The sequence below is a fragment of the Carassius auratus genome, chromosome 1, assembly GCF_003368295.1.
Source record: "Carassius auratus strain Wakin chromosome 1, ASM336829v1, whole genome shotgun sequence".
NCBI classification, from domain to species: Eukaryota; Metazoa; Chordata; class Actinopteri; order Cypriniformes; family Cyprinidae; genus Carassius; species Carassius auratus.
The window spans coordinates 31,261,252-31,281,879 of NC_039243.1; the positions used below are offsets into that span (position 1 = coordinate 31,261,252).

Below are 20,628 nucleotides of genomic sequence, written 5' to 3' on the forward strand. Positions count from 1 at the left end.
ACTTTCAAATTCAAGCCAGCTTTAAAGGAAATGTAAATGTCAGAGACATTCTTTGGTAAACCAAATGATCACTTTTCATCCCAACAGAGAAGTATTGGCAGTGATTCTCAAGGCCGTGTCACTGCAGCCAACAATCAGAGACAGCTGTCCACTGAGCCCAAGAAACCTTTCAACTTCCTGCCAATTCACCTCAACACTAACAAAAGCAAAGAGCCCACTGCATCCACCTCTTCCACACCTCGGGGCAAGGAACCCAAGAAACAGAGTCCTGGGAAAGAGTTGTTTGCCCCAGTTCCTGCTGTGTTTAAAGAGCCTTTTAGTCTGGACAGTACCCATCAGTTCACATCAGAGGATGAAAAAGCAGAGCTTAACATTGACAGCAGTCAGGTAATAAAGAGTTTAATATCTTTATAATGTCTCTATGTGTGTACATGTGCATTTGCAGGACTCTCTTCTGGGAATTAAAAATAAAGATGTTTTTAATAAAACAAATTACTATTGTTTTGCGTTAATAAGTGCAGTTTCTAATAACATTTCTTGGTAATATACATTTGACTGTAAAGCAAAGATGGTAGACAGAAAAGCTGGGAAGCATGCAGAATTTACTTTTCTTAACAACCGTACCGTGCAAAACCAAATTTTTACATAGAAAATATTTTCTAATCTATTAGGTGTACCATTATTCTTCTGTCATATTATACAGAACTGACTGACAAGTTCAATGATTATAAAAAGAACACTCTTTTTGTGTGATTCAGTCACTAATTGAATAAGTTTGTTTTTCAAGGTACTTTTCTTAATTCGTACACAAAAAATAGCAAAACATGAAATTTGACATTCTATAATACTGATTTTATAATTTCAAAATATAAAGCAAAAAGTACAAATTAGTGACTAATAATGTTGCGTTCCAGACAGGTTTTTGAGCCCATAAGTCACGGCTTCAAACCACGATTCATGATTTTGTAGCGTTCCAGGCAAGTCGTGCCAAACTTCCTGAGCGCAAGGAATTGTAGCTAGATTATTAATTTTATTGCAGCGTTATATTGTCCTAAATCTATTTTTTTAACGTGTACCACTTATAGACGGTTTCAACGGCAACAATATAAACAAACGCTACTGCGCGTGCCCGTATTGTGGACCTAACCTAACTTCCGGTAGACTTCCAAATAGAATAAATAACAACAGCCAAGTCCCTCTAGAGTAGATATTTTTGATAACAAACAAAATATGTTTGCTGCGTGGATCAGGCGGACTTAATGAATATGCAAATTCATTATTTGCCAGCAGGAGATGTTTTAAAGCATAGACATAAAGCGCGAGAAATAGAGGTTTCCCCAGTAACAGCTGTAAACGAAGCAGAGCTACGCTCACACGCTGCTTTATCAGGCATATAACTAAACATGCAAGTCCTCCTCAAAAATACAGCGATATAAAAACACCTGTGCCTCGCTTTGATATTTAAACATATAAATGTAAGGAATTATTATTAATAAAAGTGCAGTACATAACGTTACTCATGTTTATTCAAAGAAGCCTTTTTGAAAATCGATTAGTTTTAAAATTGTGGCGAGTCTCCAAAAATAAAATAAATGAATGGGAAACACATCCCAAAAGTACAACCACCTGAGCCCAACTTCAGTCTACTCATCACCTTAACTTTAACTGCGTTTGTAGAAGGCAAGGCACTGCAGCCAACAGACCGGAAGTTAACTTAGGTCCAGGCGCGTGCGCCCGATGAAACCGTCTATAAACACTGCATCTGTAGGCAATATTGTCTGTAGGGGCTGCCATTTTTGTTTAGCAGGTTATGTGACGTCAGAGCTCGGAACTTGGAGTACATCGATCTAGTACGAGTTCACGGGTGGGAAGTAACGGGTTTGACTGCTGTTCAAGTGCACTTTCACGGCTAGAAGGTTGGAAATATACGGGTTGCCTGGAATGCACCATAAGCCAATAAGTGCTCCTCTGCTGCCATGTACTGCTAATATTGGTACTTTGGTAAACGAACAAGTGTTTGTTTACTACAAAGTATATTTTGCTGGAAATAGTTGTGTAAAAAGCTTGAAAGTCAATGGAAAGTGCTTGATATTCCCTCTTGAAAAAGTTTTATATAAACCCTGAAATTAATAATGTATTAACATTTGATATGTTGCCGTTGGATGTTTCACAACGCAGTGGTTGTCCCAAGTGCAATCGCTTACAAGATTTAGTCGCACCGGCAGAAAAAGGGGTCACAGTCTGGAGCCATGTTTTCTCATTTGTTCCAAAATAGTTTTCTAATGAGAAATATTTTAGTCTGGCTTTTTTGATGCACCATTAACAATCTAGATTTGATTTTTTTTTTTTTTTTTAACCCCTAACAAGTGTTTTCTCCCTTATTAGTCTGAAACCATCAAGTTTCAAAAATAATTAAAACGAAATATTATAACACTGTTATTCGGAATAGCAAGGAGACTGTAAAAGGCTTTAGAATGATCTGGTTTTTTAATAATAAAAGTAGATGGCACCTTCGCTTCGCTCATTAGAACATTCCCCCCTGTTGTTGCTGAGCAAAAACTGGAGCGCAGATGTGTCAGTGAGTGCTCAGATTTAGGCCAGTTTAAAAATATGCCACTGTCCGTGTGAGAGCTCTTCCTTGGTCTCTTTCTCTTCTCTTCTCTGTTTCTCGTTTTATCTTTTCCATCTATTTCTCAGTCTGCTTGTCTTTTATTTGTTCATTTTTTTTTCTTTCTCTGCTTGAGCACCTCTGTTCACTCACTCAGCTTATTTCTCCATTCAGGTGGTCAGTAAACTGGTCCAAATTCGTGAATACATTGGAAAGGCCACATCCATGAGAGACGACCTGGTGGAAAAGAACGATGTGCCTGCAAATGTGGAACGTCTCTCTCTCCTCATCACTCACCTGAAAGAACAGGAGAAGTCTTACCTGCGTTTTCTTCAGAAGATGCTGGTCAGTATTTCAACATTTTTTTGTTGTTACTGTTTTTTATATGCACTTTAATGTCATTTATACACCATGACTTTTCTTTTAGGCTGTATGAATTGTTCAGAGGAATATAATTTAATACAATTTCAGGCACTGTATGCTTTTCAATGGCTGATGGTATTATAATTATACATCTAACATACTTAAGAAATTGTCATGCTAATTATCTTAAACTTCCAATAGTTCTAATGTAATGTCTTTGCTTTTTAAAGTGTAAACTTTATTTGTGAATAAGCGTGATCTGCTAACCTGCAAAACTGTTCAAGTTCTAGTCTCTGCTGCCTAAATATCCATAATATGACTGTCAAAGTTAATGATTTTGAATAAATTTAATGGCGTATTATTATTTTTTTTCTGAAAAAAGAGGTAATTTAAACTCAACAAGTATGAAATATCAATCATGAGGGAATCACCTTAATTTGTCCACAAATTATTAAGAATGCCATCAGAGCACATCAACAGCAAATTAGATACAAAAAAACAAGATTAAATCCAAGTGTGGGGAAAATCGCAGGTTTACATATTTCAGTGTTTGCATTTATTTCAGAATAATTCAGTTTGAGAAATATGGAATCTGTTGTTTTAAAACTGCATTTGTATAGAAGCATTTAGTCAAACGAGTACAGTGCATTGCTGCCGAAAATTGCCTGGTGTGTTGATATATGTACATATGTTGAGTGCCTTCCACATAAAATTGTTGAAAACAATAATTGCACATTTCATTATAATTTTCTCTCCTTTAAAATAAAGCATTAACACGTTAACTACAAAAGACTGAGATTCATTTTGATAAATTGATTACAGATCTATTGTCAGATTGCACAAAACTGATCAGCAGTCTCTTAATAATCTGAATCATTCCACGTGCAGTGTTAGGCTTTGTTCCTAGTGGCATAGGCTTGATAAATGTAGAGCCCAAATCTAGGGCATGTCATCTTTCTTCCCCTCAGCTTGTTTTTGTTCTTCAGTGTGACCTCACTTGCAGTAGCTGTGTTTTTTTTTTTTTTTTATGTAAAGCTCAATATAAAATGCGTATTTTCCAGGCCTTTTGTATTAAGCTGTTGCCTTTAATCTCTGTATAAATACACAAATGTAGCAGTATTAGCAAGTGTCTGCACCTTCTGAATTGGGTCTGTTCTGAGCCCTGCCCCTCCTCCCTACGCTTTACAGGCGAGGGAAAATGAGGATGATGATGAAGGTGCCACGGTGGACTCTGCAGTGGGTTCAGGCTCAGTGGCTGAGAGCACATCTTTGAACCTGGAGCCGCGCTCCGAGGCCTCCAGTGCCACTGTGAGTACTCACAAAGGCCCCTCCTCTGCTCTTGATGCCTGAACTGAACATTGATCAGAATGTAATGGGCATGCAGGGTGCAGTCTAGAGCTCATGCTTTGTAAGCTTATGCTTCTGACCTTCTAAACAGATGGGAGAATTCTTTTATATTTATATATTTAGCTAATTTTACCCTTTTTCTTAGTTTGTCATTGAATGTTATTGAATTAGTTTTATAGAATTGGCTCATTTTTTATATTTGTGACATTAATGCAACACAGCATTGATTTGTATGTACAGATTATATATCATGTTAAAATATGCTTTGGTGAGATATAGGAGACTGCAGGAAGAAATTTGATGTTGACTCATTTCCATGGAACTGCTTGATGATGATATTTGAAGCTTATGCAGCTCAACAGGTTATTCTTGGTAGATGCTGCCCTTTTATTTTCTTTTTATCCTTTAGTCAGAGACGATACTATTCTTAGATGCTCACTGGCTAATTATCTGCTGCAGGTCGCCGATAGTCTAATAACGTGTTCAGGAAAGTAAATGTCCTTGGTATTAGAGTTCAACTGAGGATAAAGCAATCAAGCCTTAAAAGGAAAAGAGAGCTTCATGGCACTTTTACACTGTGTGATATGGCTCGGCTTGCTTTCTTTTCCACTGCAGTTAGTACTGCTTCAAAGTGGGTGGGATTATAAACTAGTTGCTCCACCTCTACTACCGTGACTCGTGTCTTGTGTTGCAAATCCAATGATGCTGGAAGTGAAGATTCTCTCTGACCATAAAACTCACCTGTCTGTAGCTTTCTAGTTACCCTTCAGACCTTGATTAGCTTGTTCAGTTGTGTTTAATTAGGGTAGAAGTAAAACTGCTGGGCTGCGGCTCTCCAGGACCGACATTCGCCACCCCTGTTTTACAGTTTCAGTACAAAACGCCTCGTGCTCACCCTGTCAGATGCTCTGTGCACCTTATGTGAATGGAGCCTCATCACCTCCTTTTACCCCGACTCCACCCCCCAACCCTGATGGTACTAAAAGGTTAGCAGGTGGTGATTATATTGCAGGGTGTGAGTAGAGGGTTCTCACAATTGTGTGGTAATGTCATCTTTTGGCTCATTTCCACTGTGCCGTACGGTTCAGTACAGTACAATATGGTACGCAATTTTTTCCGTTTCCACTGTTAGAAGTTGTGAATGATACCAAAAAAGCTAACTGTACCGTCCCACTTTTTTGGTACCCTTCCGTTGGGTTACCTAGCACAGCAAAGGGTACCAAAAGAGTGGAGCTAAACTCATTGCAGAACGTTGATTGGTTGACTAGAATCATCACTTTTGCGTGATATAAGCTTCTCCTTCACTCGTTCCAATTTGCTTTCCATGAATGTTGGGCTTATTTACAGCAGAGTGTGCGCACACACAAAAAAACCTGTGTATTTTATATTTTAACACAGACAAAAGCATTTCTCAATATGCGTTCTTGTCTGTTCTTGTGGACTTGTGAAAGGTCATTGCCCAAACACCCACGTAATTTTCTAAATATAACTGTTATTGTGTAATAAAATATTGTTTTAAGAGTTTTTCAGGTGAGAATGTAATTGTTGAAAACTTAAATCTGCGGCTTATTTATAAAGATAGTGCCTATTTGAAAATTTGCTATGCTGATTTCGGAGCTCTAGGCGATCACCGGGCGTTCAGTGCTTATGTATTCACTGAGAGCAGCCTTAGCTCAGCTAGTCCTTCTGACATTTGCCGCTGGCTCTGATGTCTCTATAGTGATTAAACATGAGATACAAGGATCATTTTGGGTTGGCTATATTTAACAGGCATTCGAGGCCTCATGAATCCATTATTTATTCCTGGTCATATTGTTTTGGCAGACCACAAAGTTATATTTAAATTTATATATTTAATTTGAACCTCAACATAGTACGATGGTGCAGCGTACGATTGACTGAACTGTTTGCTTTTGTCTTTATTTCCTCTTATATGACCATCTTATATTTTGTACTTATATTTTTTATAATAGCTATTATCGTTCATTAAAACTTACATATAACAAAAAGAGGCAGAGTTTTTCTTATTGTCGCTGTTCATTGTCGATCAATACTTTGTCATACACCACACCTACCAAGTAAAGGTACTATTGGTAGTGAAAATGCCAGCCTAATCAGGGTTACCTGTACGGAATCGTTCTGTACTGAACTGTACTGTACCGTTCGGTTGAAACAAGCCATTTGTAACAGCTTCGAATCAGTACAATTCACACCAACAATGTTCAATACATCACAGAAAACCAAATTATTCCCAAGGCATAAAATCAGTTTACAAGATGAGCTAATGTAAGATACATCTTTGCATACATATTTGAAAATGACAGCTTGGCTGGTGGTGATCCTTGTTGTTGGCCTAGGCCTTAGCTGACTGGAATGTCTCTATAACAACCTGCAGCCTCAGCATGTTGTTGCTATTGCATAGTTCCAAAGGTTGATAGTAGTAATTTTATCTAATGAAATCTTTCTCTTTCCTTCTTCTCAGGGCCATGGGTTATGTGGAGAGCAGAAAGAAGAGCTAGAGAATATGCGAAAGCAGCATGATCTACTGAAAAAGATGCTGGAACAGCAGGAACAACTGAGAGCACTACAAGGCCGTCAGGCAGCACTACTGGCCATGCAGCAAAGCGCTGAACAAGCCATAGCAGTGATGGATGACACTGGTGCGGGGAACAAACTTACTTCATGCTACTTGAAATTAGACTTGTTTCAATTTTTATTTACATTGTTCATGTGTTACAGTTGTTACAGAGACTACTGGAAGTGTGTCTGGCAGGAGCATTACCTCAGAGCTCAATGATGAACTCAACGATCTTATCCAGCGTTTTCATAACCAGCTCCATGATTCACAGGTACATACGCACCTAACCAGACAAATATTTATACATTTATGTATAATTTATTTTCTGTGCAATATAACAAATAAAAGACTAGAATTCATGACATAAAACATTTTCATGCTGTAGACTTTGAAAATGTAATATGGTAAATATTAGTTATTGAATATATATATATATATATATATATATATATATATATATATATATATATATATATATATATATATATATATATATATATATATGAGTTGTTCCGATTCCGATACTAGTATCAGAAATATCACCGGTACCACAACAAATTCTGGCAATCGGCGAGTACATGAACCCATATACCGATTCGATACCATTTTCAAGACCTAGTTATGACTGTTAGCTTTGCCTAACCGCTACACGTGCATTGCAAAGACAGGAAGATGTGCTGTGTTGCCACAAGCAACCTCTGTTTAGAGCAGCGAAGAAGAAATGAAAACGCGTTAGCAGCACTGATCTATATATGACTGGATCGTTCATCACGTTCTAAACTGCCAACAGACAGTGAAGCCGCTTCTATATTATAGATCAGTGGTTAGCAGTATGTCCGCTGTTTAGCAGTATTTCAGACTGGACCAACCAGACAGTAAAACAGCGACTAGGGATGCCACGAGTACTGGCACTTCACTACCAAGACGGTGCTGAAAATTAAAAAATGTGATGATACCAGCGTCTCTGTAGTACCGGTAGTAAGTTACTGACTCCCGAGTATATTCTGTCCCCACAGCTGCGTTCATTCGCTTTCATGTTAGTCTAAGCGCAGGGCTCCATACTGTAGCCGAATATATACTAGTGTCTGTGAATATTAAACTGCAAAATACTATTTAAATATTACTCCTGCAAATTCTACATCTCTGTGGGAGACGGGCGCAGATGCGCGGGAGCTCGCTGTTTTGTAGTCTCTGCTGTGTGTCACTATATGAGGACACGAACGCATAAACCATCACTTCATGAGAATTTACCGTTTTATTTGAGAAAACTGTCATATCATAAACACAGACACTCAAAGATCTCCATGGCGAGTAAATTGACAATATATTAAGCTACTGTTGTAGCCTACAGTAGATTTAGCTAAGTCTCTATGTAGTAATAATACTCTCTTAATAATAATAATTATGCCTAGACGGTAGCTTGTTTTTTACTTGTTTTGTTGTAAAGAGATTATCTGATTAATATAGAATTTTTTATATTCCTAGACTTATTTGTTGCAGTTTTTTATACACTTACATTGTAAAACTAAAATACCTTTTTTAGTTTGCAGTGTTAGATCTTTGGTTGCATTTGAAGTTCTTTTTCGCTTAAGAAAATAAATATTACTGTCAAATCCATGTCAGATAATAAAAATACTGTTATAAATACAGTAGTTCACCATGTATTTGTTCATGTTTTATCAAGGGATAAGTCCGAAGCACACCATAAAATAATTCTAGCAATTTACACAGGGCTAGCAGTATATACAGATACACAGACTTCCCACAGTATTCATGGACATTTGCTCCTCTTAGACAAACAAAAAATGTAATAAATTCTAATGTTCCTGTAGCTCAATTGGTAGAGCATTGTGCTATCAAGCATAAGGTTGGGGGTTCGATTCCCTGGGAACACATGATAGGTAAAAATGTATAGACTGAATGCACTGTAAGTCGCTTTGGACAAAAGCGTCTGCTAAATGCATAAATTTAATTTAGATGCAAAAATATGCTCATGCTGCATGTATACAGCATCTTTGTCTGCATTGTGATGTTTATATCGCTTTCTGTGAAATCAGGTGTTTAAGGTTAGTCAGAATCCACTATTTTTTTTTTCTTTAATATTTTTATTATTAGAAATAATAATGAACTGATTTAATGTATTTTTATTTTCAAATAGTTATAGTTTCCTTTTTTATTATTATTATTTTTATTTTTTTTTTGGTACTGAAACTGGTTCTGGAAACCATTTGTTGTAATGTAGAATTAAGAGCTCATATTAAAGAGCTTATGTTTTTAGTTAAATCATGGCCATAAACTGTATGTTTTTAAAGACTTCTGGAGAGAGAATTATGTTACTTAGAGCTTGATCCTTGTCTTTTATTTTTTCCATAATTGAATTGACAGTGTCCTTAAAAGTCCTGGAAAATGATCACTGAAAAAGTGTGGAACTTTTTTTTGTTCCTAAATAAAACAACTAACTACTAAATGTCCGTTTCTCTTTCAGTCCCAGACGGTCCCTGACAACCGACGACAGGCAGAATGTCTCTCTCTTTCAAGAGAGGTGTGCCGATCACGCACTAGCCATAATTCCAGGAGTCAGTTGCCCTCCTCTGCCCCACTAACTACTGCATCAACTTCCACCAGCACTAAACTCACCAAACTACAGGAGCTACAGGACAAAAAGCAGACCATGGACAAGATCCTTCAGGAACTCCACTCCCTTAGAGACCAGACCCTTAACAACAGTTCCTGTAAGCCCCCCTTACACACCACATCCAGCCCCTTCTCTTTAGAAAGATTCAATTTTAATTTTTTGCAATATATTTGGTGTTGTGTTAGATGCATAGATGCAGTTGAGGGAAAAGTATGCTTATTGATTAAATGATGTGTTTGTTTCTTCAGGTCAGAGTGTCAGTCAGCGTGGTGCACGCATGGGCATGTCACAGCGTCCGTCTGTATTGGGTAGAGAGGGAAATGGCCCACGTCCAGTGAGGCAGGACTCTTCCTCCTCTTACACACAGATAAATGATAACCATCCTGCTGATAAACTCAGGTTACTCTGTTCATCCCATTTGATCTAACTTTCTTACTTTAACGCTTGTACCAAACTGATGTGTTTTATTGTTAACTTTTAGCAGTGCAGTGTGTTTGATGTCTTTTTTGTCACTCAATGCAGGAAACTGAAGGAGGTGCACAAGCGTTTGAATGAATTAAGAGAGCTTGTTCAGTATTATGAACAGACATCAGATATGGTGGTGGACACAGTAAACGAGAATGTGAAGGAGGACGATGAGGAAACAGAGGACGGTTCACTCTTTGAGGCCATGTTTGATTCAGAGCAGGAGAACCATGAACCAGTCACCAATATCAGGTACAGAATAGTCACTTCTGTATAAAAATTGTGTGTAAACTAGAGCTGCTCGATTATGGCAAAAATCATAATCACAATTATTTGGGCCAATATTGTAATCATGATTAACATATGAGGGGGGCCATATGACCAAAACTTTTTATGAGGGATTTATTTAAAGATAGAAATATATCTCAAATATGTATTTCCTGTAAATAAGGTTGTTATGACATCTACATTGTAGACCAGCAGAATTTCAAACAAACAAAAAGTCCTCAAAATTGTTTAAAATAATTGAACCGTCAGTAATAAAAAAAAAAGCAAAGGACAGATACAATAGAATAAAAAGATACAAATGAAACAAACTGTGATTTTATTTTTTTATTTTATTTTTTTAAGCGAAATCTCAAGCAGTTTACTGCCTACTACAGAAATTAAAGGTGCAGTAGGGAACTTTTGTTAAAAAAATATATTTTTTACATATTTATTAAACCTGTCATTATGTCCTGACAGTAGAATATGAGACAGATAATCTGTGAAAAAAAGAAAAAAGCTCCTCTGGCTCCTCCCATTGGTCCTATTGCCATTTGCAGTTACAGATCGCTCCCGGTAAGAAATCAACCAATCAGAGCTGTGGTCCGTAACTTTGTTTATGTTCAAAATGTAGAAAAATGTATATAATAAGCGAGTACACCATGAGTCCATTTTCCAAACCGTGTTTTTGGCTTGTCCTGAATCACTAGGGTGCATCTATAATAAGTGTTTATATTCTGACTATTTTAGATTGCTTCGGGGGCACCGCGGCGGAGTAACCCAGTACCTTTGTGATTCTTCATAGACATAAACAGAGAGAAGTAGCTCCGGCTACAATGTTCTTCCGCAGGATGCAAGCAGTTCTGTTTATTAACTGCTAGAGCGTCAAAAGTTCCCTACCGCAGCTTTAATAATCAAATGTCAAATGTCTTCACTGTAAGAATTCAACTTTTGTTTCTTATTAAAGCTACAAAAATCCTTCACTCAAGAGTAGTTTGTGATTTTGAATTTGTCTTTTGTTGTTTGGTTAATAACTGCACACAGCGGCCGCAGGAAAATAACCAACTGTCACTTTAAGAGCTGCACGTTTCCTATTTACCGTTACGTGCATATTTTTATTCTCAACTCTTTACGTTCATATGAAATAGTCTCTACTTTTAAATTTAAAATTAGGTCAGGTAAAATGCCAAAACATTTCCTGTCGCATTTCAGTGTGGGTGATTCAGTCAAGACTAATTTATCATCTTCTCAAATCTGTATGATTTAAAGGATACAATGTTGCCTCTGTTTCTGTGAGAATTGTCCTGAGAATTGAAGGAAAGTGAAAATAACTAACTATCCTTTTTTATTTTTGTAGAAATCCAGCCCAACCACAGACTCCAAGTAACTGGATGGACATAAACAGTTTGACAAAAGCTCATGGTGCCTCCAATAATAGAGATGGCCATCTGAACACAGAATGTGAAATCAATAACCGCTCCACAGCCAATCTCCACAGTCTCAACGTCCCTTCAGTCATAGGTCAGACCTTGCAATCTTTCAAATCTATAAATATTCACCATTGTACAGTTTCTGTCAACATAGTCAGTCTTCTTACAGAGTTATTACCGTATTTTTTTGACTATAAGTGGCACCTTAGTATAAGTCGCATCAGTGCAAAAATACGTCATGATGAGGAAAAAACGTATATAATTCGCACTGGACTATAAATCGCATTTATTTAGACCCAAGAACCAAGAGAAAACATGACCGTCTACAGCTGCGAGGGGGGGCTATGTGCTGCTCAATGTAGACTACAGGAGCACTGAGCAGCATAGAGCGCCCTCTCGCGGCTGTAGACGGTCATGTTTTCTCTTGGTACATGTCAAATTAATTTTGACAAAGTCCGAAAATATGGTAATCTAAAACAAAAACTAAAAACATTCTTTGCCAACAAAATTATCAACTAGAGACCTGCACTCCCACTGGACTACCGTGAGACCCACGGGACCCAACAGAGTACAGCATGGGACAACACTTAATGGGCTAGTGCGGGTACAGGCGGGTAAACACTCTCGCATGTGCGGGATTTAGGAGAATAAAATGATTCACGGAACTCCCGCAAACAACCCTTTAAGCACACCTTGGCTATCCATTGGCTAGTGCATTTTTTTTTTGTGTCGCCAGACTGATAACTATTTTACACACACATTCAAATATATATATATATATATATATATATATATATATATATATATATATATATATATATATATATATATATACATACAGCCGTATAGAAGGCATACAGTTTTCGGAGAGAGTGGTTGAAGACTCAAAGTGGCTCTTCACAATTTATTTATTTTAAATTGTTTTGCATTATCATATTAGAATGCCAGTTCAGCCGGGACAGGCCTTACGATGGTGATAAAGAGGAGGATGATGATGAGGCACAGGAGGATGATGATGGGGCAAGAGGAGGAGGCAGAGGCAGTGACGGTTCAGGGTCCAGTCGTAGAAGCAGTCTAGTTGGTGACGCAGATTATGCTGAGAAAGTCCAACGTCTTCAAACTGCCAAACAGAAACTCAGACAACTTCAAGAACTGGTGGCCATGGTGCAGGTGAGAGTCTGGAGTCACGGGGGTAATTTGAGGTTATGGTCATTCATAATGCAGAGCTGCCAATCTCCAAGCAAACTGCTGAGAACATCACATCTTTCAAGAAGCAGCTAAAACACACCTTTTCTGCAAGCACTTAACTTCCCTATTCACTTAAATCAATGCACTCACAAAAACACAAAAAAGAAGTCTTCTCTAGCTTGCTTCCTAATCCAGTTGTCTCTTATTAAACCTGGCAATGTATACAATGAACATTCCTGGCCCTTTTGTAAGTTGTTTTGGATAAAAGCATCTGCTAATTGCATACATTTATATGTCAATACAAATATGTTGTGAGTGTAGCTTGTATAAGCAAACAGTTTTTTAGATTCTCCTGACTGCTTTTACATTATTATGCTTTTTTTTGTCAGCCTGTTAAAGACATGTTCTCTGGATCTGTTATTGTTATTGTAGAGTGATGATACAGATGGTACTACAGCTAATGAGGATGAGGGTTTGAAGCAACAACCCAATAACACCCGAGCAACAGCTCCCAAAATCCAGAGAGACATCGTCCTTTCTGAAAAGTCCAGGTTTGTTTGTGTTCCTCATATGGAAATTAGATCTCTGCTTGCATTTATAGTTCATGATGTGTTGTTTGTAAACATGCTTTGTTTAATATCATGTTTTACAAATGTACTGTGTATGTATAATACCTGTTTTTCAGAGAAAAATTGTATGAGGAGAAACTCAAGCAGCAGCAGCAAGAGCTAAAGCAGCTCCATGAAGAGAGACAGAGACTGATGGAGATTCAGGGCAAGATACAAGACTTACAATGGGTCTGTCCTGACCTTCAGGTACTTCACACATCTGCACTTTTTTTTTAAAACACAATGTACAGTTGGTAACTATCATATACACAAACAACTACTGAGATGGAGTCTTAATTTATTTGATCACATTGTGTTCCGTCAGTCGTCTGTGAGCAGTAGTGTCAGCGGTCAGATGAGGAAGATTCCTGCAGCAGCCTCTACTCCTGCTACTGTACCGTTACACTCCTCTTCCTCAACTAAAGCCAACACTAGTGGCCTCAAACCCACTACTGAGCCTCCTCCAGTAACTGTCACTGACAATGAGGTAAGTGTGTAATCAAAATACCAGTTTTGTTTCCTTTTATATATCAGGTGGAGTTTTCAAGGTATAATTCACCCAAAAATGGAAATTGTCATATTTTACTTACCCTCATGTCATTCCAAACCTATGAGACTTTTGTTTGTCTTTGAAACACAAAGTAAAACATTTTTAATGATACCAGAGAGATTTCTGTCCCTCGACAGAAAGTCCATTTCACCAAAATTTTTAAGATTTCAAATGTTCATAAAGAAATCAAAATAATCAATTTGAATAAAACATAAAAAAAAACACTTCTGAAGACACAGTTGCTTTATATGATGAACAGATTAAATTAGTTTGGGGCAGTTGTGGCCTAATGGTTACAGAGTTGGACTTGTAACCCGAAGGGTTACAGGAGTTGTAGGTGGAGGGGGAGTGAATGAGCAGCACTCTCATGGCTGAAGTGCCCTTGAGCATGGCACAAAACCCCCAATTGCTCCCCGAGTGCTGGAAAATATAGCTGCACACTCCTTCGGGTGTGTTCATGGTGTGTGTGTGTGTGTGTGTGTGTGTGTGTGTGTGTGTGTGTGTGTGTGTGTGTTTGTTCCCTACTCACTGCTGTGTGTGTGCACTTGGATGGGTTAAATGCAGAGCACAAATTCCGAGTATGGGTTACCATACTTGGCAAATGTCACAACTTTTTTCACTTTCAAATTTACTTGCATAAAATTATTGACCAGTGCACATCAGATATAATCAATGGCAGCTCAGTCTTACCTGTGTGACACGCAAGAGCAAACCTCACTGGTTTTTGAATGTCAATCAAGTACATTTGATCTTCCATGTACTATATATACATAATAGATTTCATTAGAGGGACACAAATCCTTTGGGTTTCTTTAAAAATATCTACATGAGGTTGAGTAAGTTATTGGGATCTGTTTGCAGAAAGGGAAAGAAGCCCAAGTTGAAATGTTTTATTTGTATTAGCTCTGGTCGGAGATGCGAAGGCATCAGATGTTGCGTGAGGAGTTGAGACAGAGGCGGAAACATTTGGAGAGTCTGATGGCAGAGCAGCAGAGGAGAAACACAATCAACGATTCTCCATTCAGGAGTGATACACATGAGACCCAGTCGTACAGCCGTGATGAAAGGTGATACATGGCTTTGACAACTCATGGCTTAGAGTTTAAAAATTTATTTTATAAATATGCTAGGAGGATTTAATTTTTAAGGTGCTAATTATAATTTTTCCATCAGAACTGTGGCCACCTGGGGTGGTTCGACACAGTGTCCCCTTGGTGATGATGATGATGATTACTCCTCTGAGGTGGGGGCTGAGGAAAATATTGACATTGAACATGATGAGGGAGAGGAGTCCAGTTCCACCAATGAGATGCATGCTTGCAAACAAAAACAACGCAACTATAGCAGGAATAACAGAGATGGGTAAATACATAGGCACACAATTAGCTATACAATTTAACTATACATCAAACCCATCAATTATCAACTGTCTTTTTAATTCTAAAGTCTGAAAATTCGAAGGGAAATTAACAGAAGTCCTTCCCCCGGTGGATCAAGAGGTCGTCCTCGTCAGCATCCACAGAATGAAAGAGGAAGTTCCAATAAATCCAAACGGCAGGAGAATCTACGATGGGCGGCTGATCTGTCTCCTTCTGAGGGTGATGCACCAGCACACTGGCAGGAGCAGATCACACACCTTCAGAAACAGCTCAACTTCAGCACTACCATGTGCCAAACTTTGCTACAGGACCAACAGGTCAGAGAGTGTGCAACATTAGGGATGTATCGGCTGATTGATTAAAAACAGCTAAAGATCACAGCCAAATATATTTTGACAATCAAAAAGTGGTTGAAGAAATGTGTAGGACTGCAGTTGTCTCTTGTGAAGAATTTAGGGCTGAGAAATTTGACACATTACTTTTTTTAGTACCACCTCGCTTGAGCTGCCATTTGGTCTACCAAATCGGCATCAGACAATGTCTATCTGCCAAAACATTGAGAACAATTTTACAATTCCAAACCTCGGTTCAAGTGGCAGCACGAGTCTCTTATACAACTGATAGCATGTGATGTAAATGAACATCAGAAGATATGTTGAAAGATTCAGAACAACCTTCCAAAATGTATCATGTCTCATGCAATCACCCGATCAGTGTTTCGACCGTTGAAAGGCATCAGAAAAACCGCTTGTTATCTTTGTAACTTAACATTGCATACATTTACATCAGATAAGTTATCCAGTGTTCACTGTTGGTTAGTTAGCTACACAAACACTAAGCTTATTTACTGTTAATTATATATATATATATATATATATATATATATATATATATGTATGTATGTTTGAATAAATCTGTCACAAAGAAACTGCCTTATTTGCAATTGTAAAGAATATATTAACTTATCAAATCAGAGGGTTTCCTGTATAGTTTACAGCATTAGTTGAGAGAGATTTGTTCTAGAGAAAACAATACTATCGCTATCAGCAAAATAACATTTGAACAATGGGCTATTGGTATAGAAATTTAGAGTCAGTGCATCCCTAATATAACATTTTCATTTATCAATTTTTTTCCACTGTGTTTTTTTTCCTTACTAACAGCCTTTCTATTCCCCACTCTCATCTCTAGACTCTCTCATACATGCTGCAGGATCTGCTCACAGGTCCCTGTGGTGTTGTGCCCAATAATGTGACCTCTCCTCAAATCCCTCTCATCATGCACCAACTAAACCAGTGTTATACACAACTGGCTTGGCAGCAGAACAATGTCAATCGGTAGGTCTTTAGACTTTAACAATCTAAATATCAATCAGAAGAATGTATCTATGTCAGATATTAAGTGTAAGAAATTAGGCATTTAATGTAGATGCTCTACAGTTGAAAAGTTTGGCGTCAGATTCTTTTTAACTTACAAAAGTCTGCATTTAATTAAAGAATATAGCAAAAACAGTAATAAAAAAAACTATTTTCTATTTTAATGTTTAAAAATATGATATAAAGAACATTGTCTCTTTTGAGAATGTATTTATTACTGACCCCAAAATTTTGGATGGTAGTGCAGGTATGGTTTCATTTGCTATAATTATATAACTGTTATAACTTTTTTTTTTTTTTGGGCAGATTGAAACAGGTTCTGAATGATCTGTTGTGGCAGCAGCAGAATCCGGCATTGACAGGACAACAGCAAAATCAGAATGTTGCGTGTGATTCTGCATCATCTTCTCTATTCGTAAACTTCCCACCTGTCAATACACTAAGAATGCCTGGACTGCCAAACTTCTCTCCTTTCCCTACTGGCAAGTCTATTATCTGTCTGTAACTCATTCAAATAGTGAAATAACCTTATAAAAAAATAAATAAAAAACGATTTTAATTAACTTCTAACCTTTTTCTTTCTCTTTTCTTTTCTGCCTTTAGGCTTTAATTTCAGTCCCATGTTTCCCTCCTCAGCAGGAGATTTCCAGCAGAACCAGGCCGGTTCAGATCAACAACATGATCCAAACATATCCCTCAAAACGGAATACATGAGTTTCCCCCCTCCGCTGCAGAGATCTCCACTCAACAACACAGAGAAACGGTAGAAATGTTTTTACTGTATTTTGTATTAAGGTGATATAATCATGATTATATTAAACACAGTCAGGTTAAAATGCAAGAATAACCTATAACAAAAAGGAACTGAACCATGCCTTCTGTAATTTATTTCCCTCCCTTTATAGGTTTCCATCTCAGCCTGATACCGTGGCCAACGCTAATAACTCTAGCTGGTTTAACTCCTCTCTGAATCGCTCTGGTCAGAAAACCACCCTCCCCTCAGACCATTCAAGTCAGATAGAGCAGAACTCTCCTTCCTCCTCTCCTATCCCTCACCCTTCCACTACCCAGGACCTTTCTTACATACCTGACTCCCAGGAGTCAATGAGCAGCCTTCCAGATAGGGTAGATCCAACCACTGTCACCAAGAGCTTCAGAGCAGGGCGCAAGGCTGCTGCACAGGCCAGCCTGGCCTCGAGAGACAAGACCCCCAACACAAAGAGCCGCCGCAGGAGAGGCAGGGGACGGAAGAACACAGGTGTGTGTATTAAATACAGCTTAATAGCACATAAAAATGTTTTATTTAATATTTAGGTTAGAAATCCCACAATTCAGTCAAATGGAGTTCAGTTTTGTCTTTCTCACTTTCAGCATCTGTGGACAGTGACAGTGTTTCAAGTGACTCTCACTTTGACCAGGACAGAGAGCGCTCCTCTCAGGTCAAATACAAAGATCTCAACCAGGGTCTGCTAGACAAACTGACCCAGGAGAAACTGGACAGCAAGGCTAAGAACAGCAAGCCAAATGACCTTTCATCTGGTATGCCTTTTCATTGATTCTGCTACAGATAACACTGGATAAAACTAAACAGATCAATGTGTAGAACAATGAGAACAGCCTTGTTATATAGTCTATGTTATGTTCTTCAATCAGAGAAGCATCTGCTATAACATTATAAAAAGAAAACGCAATTTCCTCCATTCTTATTTCATTTAAACATCATTTAAACCTCTTATGTCTCCATTCCCTTGTATTTTATAGTGTTACTCACCAGTTTCATTTATTTTTATTTCTTTCTATTTTTGTTCACATTTCATTTTGGGTTTTGTTTTTGGTTTCTTCACAGCATATGCTTGGAGAACACCTTTTCTCTCTAACAGAATTGCATGCACTGAAGTCCCAGGTAACTCCATGTTCACCAGCTGTTTGACCTGCTAAATACTTGTCAACATTTTCTTTTTTTTTTAATCTCCTTTTTTTTAAACTGCATCTACATGCATAAGGTAGTACTAAGAACTAATATGTAACGCTGGACCACAAAACCAGTCTTAAGTCACTGAGGTATAATTTTAGCAATAGCCAAAATAACATTATATGGGTCAAAATTATCGATTTTTCTTTTATGCCAGAAATCATTAAGTTATTAAGTAAAGATATTTTGTAAATTTCCAGTTGTAAATATATCAAAACTTTATTATTGATTAGTAATATGTAATGCTAAGAACTTCATTTGGAAAACTTTAAAAGTGATTTTCTCAGTATTTCGATTTTTTGCACCCTCGGATTCCAGATTTTCAAATAGTTATTGATATTGTCCTATCCTAATAAACTTATTTATTCAGCTTTCAGGTGATGAATAAATCTCAAATTTCGTAAAAATTTACCCGTGTGACTGGTTTTGTGGTCCAGGGTCCAGGATTTATACCTTTGCCTTTGAGTTGAAGTCACAGAACTGTGGATCTGAGCGTGGTTTAACACAAAAACATCTCTGAAGTTGTCTTAATTGTTAAGTGAGCACAGTGTTTTTAATCATTGTGTGAAGTTCAGTTCTCAAGGTCTTGCTATGTAAAATGTCTTCCACAAATATTTTTTTTGTTTGTTTGTATAATTAGTTTGCACATACAGCAGTTGTTTGATCTACTCTCAACATGCTTGAAGAGTTTCAGTATATTGCCTGTTCATTTTTCATTTTGTTCTGTGTGTATTCTCCTCTGTAGACGTGAGCAGTGATTTCTCTCTGTTTGAGGCGCTGAGAGAGACGATCTACTCTGAGGTGGCAACTCTGATCTCTCAGAATGAGTCTCGCCCTCACTTCCTCATCGAGCTTTTCCATGAGCTTCAGCTGCTCAATACAGACTACCTGCGCCAGAGGGCACTCTACTCACTACAGGTACAGTACACAACAATCAAAACTGCACACTTTTACAGACATAACAGGCCCCTGTAGAGACTGGATGGTTTTCCACGATTTCTGCATTAAATATGGAGAAAGTCTACAAAATGGACTCTGGAAAAAATGTGTTGCCCAAACCTTAGAATGTCAAAAGAATGATCAACTTAGCAAAATGTACAAAACAAATATGCAGGTGGCATGAAAAAAAAAAATATATATATATATGTGTGTATATATGTATGTGTGTGTGTTTGTGTTTTTGATAATATACACGTTTATTGTTTTATAAATATTAACAATTTCTATAGAGATTTTTTTTTTTATCGGTTTGTTGATTTCTCACATTTATGACCTCTTTGATACCTTTTTCAAAGACTTTAAAAAAAGAGTCTGTATACTTAAGTTGAAATTGTAAAAACGTTTTCATTAATCACGTCTTCTTCACAGCCTTTGGTTTAATAGCTACTTTATCAACAGATCAATAGAATTTTGTATTTTTAAGGATTGTTTTGTGAAGACTGCCCTTTTGTTTTTAAAGTACTAACCATATTTCATTGTTGGCTCTGACTGGCAGGACATTGTAACGAGGCACCTGACAGAGAAGAGTGTGGCTGATGAGCAGGCATCGTCTTTGGGTCCGGCCATATGGGCCACAGGCTCCCAGTCAGAGCTCACACCTAGTGAGAGCTTGGCTACTAGTGACAATGTAAATACATCTGCTCCCTCATTGCTTTTTGTTTTTTCTCTCTTTAATTTTAACACGCTAATTTTTGCTGATGTGTCCAGGATGCATCTGAGAAGATTGTAACCGTTAAATCCAACTCTGTATTGAAGAGGGTAGCAGATAGAGACTTGATGGACAATGAGAGCCTGCTGTCCACCTCTTCCAACCTTGAACCCTTTGCTAGTGATGACCTGGGTAAGAAGACAGCGCTGTATGCGTC

General features: G+C 37.7%; 1 protein-coding gene across 10 annotated transcripts in view; it reads left to right on the plus strand.

Moving 5' to 3' along the window:
• LOC113107416 (pericentriolar material 1 protein-like) overlaps positions 1-20,628 on the plus strand; it is a 30,391-nt gene that overhangs the window by 4,022 nt on the left and 5,741 nt on the right. For 3 of the 10 annotated variants that reach the window (XM_026269912.1, XM_026269978.1, XM_026269919.1), the window contains exons 4-28: positions 88-387; positions 2,783-2,953; positions 4,160-4,279; positions 6,801-6,978; positions 7,058-7,167; positions 9,382-9,628; positions 9,780-9,930; positions 10,054-10,248; positions 11,618-11,781; positions 12,631-12,860; positions 13,311-13,429; positions 13,564-13,693; positions 13,812-13,973; positions 14,940-15,103; positions 15,210-15,398; positions 15,483-15,732; positions 16,607-16,752; positions 17,098-17,273; positions 17,395-17,554; positions 17,697-18,049; positions 18,163-18,330; positions 18,638-18,694; positions 19,509-19,681; positions 20,259-20,390; positions 20,471-20,603. In XM_026269912.1, the coding sequence (XP_026125697.1) occupies positions 88-387; positions 2,783-2,953; positions 4,160-4,279; positions 6,801-6,978; positions 7,058-7,167; positions 9,382-9,628; positions 9,780-9,930; positions 10,054-10,248; positions 11,618-11,781; positions 12,631-12,860; positions 13,311-13,429; positions 13,564-13,693; positions 13,812-13,973; positions 14,940-15,103; positions 15,210-15,398; positions 15,483-15,732; positions 16,607-16,752; positions 17,098-17,273; positions 17,395-17,554; positions 17,697-18,049; positions 18,163-18,330; positions 18,638-18,694; positions 19,509-19,681; positions 20,259-20,390; positions 20,471-20,603 (4,378 nt within the window). The remainder of the gene's footprint in view (positions 1-87; positions 388-2,782; positions 2,954-4,159; positions 4,280-6,800; positions 6,979-7,057; positions 7,168-9,381; positions 9,629-9,779; positions 9,931-10,053; positions 10,249-11,617; positions 11,782-12,630; positions 12,861-13,310; positions 13,430-13,563; positions 13,694-13,811; positions 13,974-14,939; positions 15,104-15,209; positions 15,399-15,482; positions 15,733-16,606; positions 16,753-17,097; positions 17,274-17,394; positions 17,555-17,696; positions 18,050-18,162; positions 18,331-18,637; positions 18,695-19,508; positions 19,682-20,258; positions 20,391-20,470; positions 20,604-20,628) is intronic. The other 7 variants (XM_026269935.1, XM_026269945.1, XM_026269926.1 and 4 more) reach the window with 7 other exon arrangements.